The sequence below is a fragment of the Perca flavescens genome, chromosome 17 (genome assembly GCF_004354835.1).
Source record: "Perca flavescens isolate YP-PL-M2 chromosome 17, PFLA_1.0, whole genome shotgun sequence".
NCBI classification, from domain to species: domain Eukaryota; kingdom Metazoa; phylum Chordata; class Actinopteri; order Perciformes; family Percidae; genus Perca; species Perca flavescens.
Window position 1 is genome coordinate 18,738,939 of NC_041347.1, and position 5,389 is coordinate 18,744,327.

Below are 5,389 nucleotides of genomic sequence, written 5' to 3' on the forward strand. Positions count from 1 at the left end.
ACTTAGGTATTCACTTTCGCCTGTTTTGTATAATAATAAGGATTACAAAATACCCAAGTGTAGGCCTTAATACGTTTATTATTTGATTGTTAAATGAATGCGTGTTCAATGCAAAAATCCAAGAATGTGTGTGCGTGAACAACGTGTACGCTTTATGAATATAACCATCATATTAAAAGTAAAATCACATTTTCATGATCATTGTTAATTTCATTCACCTGTAGAGGAAAATAAATGTGTCATATACCGCAAAAAAATATCTAAGTCATTTCTTAAATAAATAATTTCAAACAGTATATCATTCACATAATATTGATTTAATTATGTACATGAATATACATGTATGTACAGTCGCAGATCACACAATGAGGCTATGCATTCCACAAGTACATCATCCAAAATAAACAAAATAATTAGACAACAAGACGCAGATTTCAGAACATTTACATCTTTTGTATCTTTCTAAAATCGTCTTGTGACACACAGTATTGCATATTAAGTTTAGCAGCACAACTCTGGCAAAATTAATACAGATTACATTGAAAGATGCATACATTACAATTGTTCTTTTGTTAAAATACATTTACACATAATCCCTGAATATGAGTCAGTTTCTGATACAGTGATAAATACTGTTAATGAATAGACATTTATCTGAACAAATCTTTCACAATACTCTCACTTTAAGATGAACAAACGCCACCGAGCGCCTTTCTACTGCAAAAGCCTGAAGCTACTTGGTTGACAATACTCGCAGGAATTGTCACCAGGAGCAGTAAATAATGTATGTGTTACACAATCCTAATCGTGTTATGCAATTGATTGGATCGGACGGGATGCACACAACTCTACATGGGCACTTTGATAGTTTTACACTCAGTTGAAGGTATTTTATGCATACTCTCCTCCTGAGGATTCCTCCTCTGAATACGACCGTTGCGGAAAGGTTTCAATGCCATTCTCGTCGATCGTTGTACATAAACCCTTTCTCTTCTTCTCTCGTTGCTCCATCTTAATCGTATCATACAGTCCTGTTGGGCCATCCTCCAGGAGCATATTTCGCTCGGAGAAAGAAGGCTTCATCTTTGTCACGTTCTTCAGCAGAAGGAGCGCTGGTGCGTAAAGTACATTGGCGAGGCCCATGCCTAAGTTGAGCTGAACAAAGCCCAGGTCGTGCACTATCTGTCCAGCCACCACGGGCCCCAGGGCATAGGCCACGCAGTAAGAGATGTCTGCGATGGCGTACACACTGCCATACACTGACACATGTCGCACATCCACCAGGAAACCCAGTGTTGGCAGGAGCGCCGTGTCCACAAAGGCGATGCCAAAACAGATTCCGCACAGCGGTATCATGAGCTGTCCAAAGTTTTTACAGGCTGGCACTGTGCAGGAGCTTGCGCCTATGAACACCATACCTATAGCCCCGTAAAACCACTGGAGATGAGGGTACTTGGCTGCTAATTTGACAGTGAGATATACACCTAAAACATGAGGGAAGAAGGCAGGGAACCATGTCATGCCGATCTCCCACTGGTTGGCATGCATGTTTTCCTCCATCCAGTTGGCGATAGTGGGCTCAAGGAAGGCGAGAGGGATGTTACAAATTGTCAGAGCACCAGCCACTACAGCTATATAAGGATCAATCATCAGTTTATATATGGGGGTGCCTACTGGCATGTTTTCTCTCTCTCGGTTAGAGAAGGGTTTCAGCACAGTCAGGCACAATACACCATCAATGAGGCAGACACAGGCCAGAATCAGGAAGGGCACCCGCTTCCCTGCGAACTGATAGAGGACCCCCCCAAAGGGGGGCGCCACAAGACTTCCAAAAGAGATGAAAGCCAAGGCAATACCCAGAGCTTTGCTCCTCTCTTTCTCCTCTGTGTACCTGTCTGCGATCAGAGCGATCCCAGCAGTGTCCGCGAAAGCCGAGCCGAGGCCCTGGATGCTACGCGCCAGGAACAGAGTCGCGTAGTTTTCAGCGAAGGCAAAAGTAAGGGTGGAGAGAAACATGACATTGAGACCGATGAAGAGTGGAATATCATACCCCACTCTGTCTATAAACGTGCCACTTAGTGGGTTCACCAGGAGCTGCAGGATGGCCTTGGAGGCAAAAAGAACACCAATCTGTAGGTCGAAGTTCCCCTTGGTTGCTTTGTGGATGGTGCTGTTAGTGAAGTTGGTCTGCAGTACAACGGCTTCGGCTTTATCCGCTGCTTTCTGTAGCTCTTCAAGGTAATCGGGTATAATTGGCACAATTACCATGTAAAGCATATTGTCTAACAAAAGTGCTACACAGACTATTACTAGAATAACTTGTTTCTGCCGAACTGGGTCTTGGATGTAGCCCAGTTGTTTAGTTCTTTCGCCTATCTGGGACAGTTTAGAGGCGGCAGATTGTGCCAAATTAGTGGCTTGTCCCTCTGTGGTCCCCTCCGGCTCCATGACGTTTTCCATTTCTGGCTCAAGTCTTGTCTTTTGAGATTGAAAATTGGCTTCCCCCAGTTGATTTGCTTATAGAATTACGCACACTTGGCACATCTGGTCTGTCTTTTATTTAGTTTTCTTTTCCAGCACCTGGAGCCCTACTAATGAGCTAGATAACTTCCCTCTGCTTTACCTCTTCTCTGTCCCTTGCGCCGTCCGTCATCGCACGCGCTTTTCCACTCCCGTGACTTGGACTCGTTTTATCACCGTCATCCCTAGTTGCTTCATTGTCTCATATCCCGTCATTCAGGTGACGCGCTGGTCCCGGGCAGCACTTACAGGTTGGGGATTTACCTCCAGCTCACAGTGCCAACTCCATCAGCGCACTCGCTTTTTTAGGTCCGTCTGCAGCATCCTTTCGGCTACCGGCTGTCTTCGGTCAGAGGTAACGCTGTGAGCTAAGTCATCATTTCACATCAACCGGACTGGTTTTGTCGGCCGTGGAAGGAATACACACTGCAGTTTGTGGACTCCAATAGGTGCCCCCTTCCCCCCTCCCATCTTCGCCAATGGCTGTGACGCACAGTCCTGCTGCTCTCCAGAAGATCTTTTATGCTAATTAAATACAAAATCCAGAGTGCGCACTGCTGTCCATTCAGTTGCTTCTACACAGGGCCGAGGATAGTTGCTCCAGTTTATGTTATATTTAACTTTCTCAATTGTAAATTACAACAATATGCAATTTGATCATTTAAGTCTAAAAGTAGGAATCGCTAAAACTCTGGCAATTCCGCTCAATAACATAACAGAAACAACGACATGAAAGCCTGTAGTTTTTTAACTTGAGCTCAGCAGCAATATTGCTACAAGGAGAAACACATACGCACAGATTTCTGCGTTACTCGATAAGAAATAAACTGATTCAGCACCACACTCCAGTGGACAGCTCCACTGAAGATGCCACTAAAAGGAAGTGATAAGCATGATCCGACAAGGCTGATCTGGCTCTCTCACCTCTGTGTGTGTGTGTGTGTGTGTGTGTGAGAGAGAGAGAGAGAGAGAGAGAGAGCATAATTGTGGTTAAAAAAGAAACATCTTATCACTTTGTTGACATGTAAACATCGGAGCCAAATTTTCATGATCAGTATTCAATGATCTGAGAAAAGAAGAGTTTACGCACAACTGACAGGATTTCATCCTTATCATCTGCATTTCAATATATATATATATATATATATATATATATATATATATATATATATATATATATATATATATATATATATATATAAAGAAAAGTAAGAGAATGGTTGGCGCAAAAGGATATATATGCGCTAAACATTCTGTTACTTTTCTTTCCAAATGTGTTCTTTTGCGACGTTTTGCGCTAGATACATCGTGTCAATTACATCTGGAAATACTACTATCATATAATAGGCCTATGAAGGAAACTTCAAGAGATCATTTGTTTAACGTTTTAACCGACACGAGACTGAACTGGGGGTTTAAATGCAGCGTGACACCGCCATCTTCCGGTGCAGAAAAGCTGTCACCAACATTTACTGTACTCAGTCAAAGCAATCTACTAATGGGGATCAATAATTTGATTTCAAATGCAAATCAACGTCTTTAGAGAATTAAAGAATCTTGAATTGAGCATCGTATTAGAGTGCGCTGTTTTTTAAAGTGTTTCATGATAGTGACACCAGTTAAAAATACCTTTTTAAAACAGGAAAATTGGTATGGAAACTGTTTGAATTATCTCACTCCATGTGAAGCTTTTTTGTGTCTGTCTTTTGTAGTTTCAGCTGCTTCTATATGTTTACAGAATAAATAAATAAATAAATAATTAATGACATTAAATAGCTTGTCAGCATTTGCAGTTGGATACAGATTGATGATTAGATCTGAAACATGAGACAGAGCAGTATTGACATCTAGCGGAGGAAGAATTAATTGTTCAAGGAACCCTTGTAACCTGAAAAGTGGACCCTATTATACAAGATTCCCTCTACATATCTTATTCTACATCTATAGAGTAAAATCAGCAGATTTGCTGCCAAATGATGATGATTGCTTTTATGGATGCAATCAAAGTGGAGAGAGTCAGCATACTTGTGAATGAAATGCTGTTTTCTCTGATCAGATCAGATATTTGTGTGTTGATGATGTAGGTTTTAGTCATGTTGCTTTAACTAACAGTCAAAATGATTGAAAATGTTGGTTTTTTCTTTGGGTGTCATGTGTCCTTGTTCAGCCAGTAGATGTCCTCATATGTCTATACTTTTTCACTTGAAATATATTTGCTGACTTGTTTCGACCATAGGCCTTCCTCTCAGCATGAGTAGTCTTTAACAGCAAGTCATTTATATGCAAACCAGCCATTCCCAACCTTTTTTTCTTGTGGATCCTTCAAATTTTGTAGCATATACAGTACTTATGACCGTCATGACAAGAATTGTGACCAGTTCAACTGAAAAGTGATTCTGTTTTCTCAGATTGTTTCATTTAAGGGTTTATGGGCATAACTAGTTAAAGTTTAAACAATTAATTAAATTGCACATCATTTTGTGTAACATGTATGTATACTTGTTCCTTCTTTCTGCCTTTAATCATCCGGGGACCCTTTAGATTTTTTAAGGACCCACCAGGTTGGAGACCACAGTGAAAGACAATCAATAGGATGATGTAATTCAACACAGGTGTACGCAGGCCTAGTAACTGTAACAATGGACAACCTTGTACAGAGATCAGGAATAGAAGGATACAGCCACAAAGGTTCAAAGATTCAATGTATTCATCAATAAAAACATGTAAGTGACAGTGCTCCCATGCTACAGTTATACACCCAACACTAATCATGCATGAAAAAAATACCCACAAACTAAAACCATGTGATTAAAAACAACAGAAAACTACATTCCTAAACAAAAAAAAAACGTCCAAACAACACGATAAA

The 5,389-nt window shown here is 40.8% G+C and overlaps 1 protein-coding gene across 1 annotated transcript; it reads right to left on the bottom strand.

Moving 5' to 3' along the window:
* Window positions 1–302: 302 nt before the first annotated feature.
* slc18a3a (solute carrier family 18 member 3a) lies at window positions 303–2,460 on the bottom strand. Its single transcript, XM_028604228.1, has one exon. It carries the CDS (start codon window positions 2,458–2,460, stop codon window positions 892–894), a length of 1,569 nt encoding a protein of 522 aa, XP_028460029.1. The 3' UTR covers window positions 303–891.
* Window positions 2,461–5,389: the final 2,929 nt, after the last annotated feature.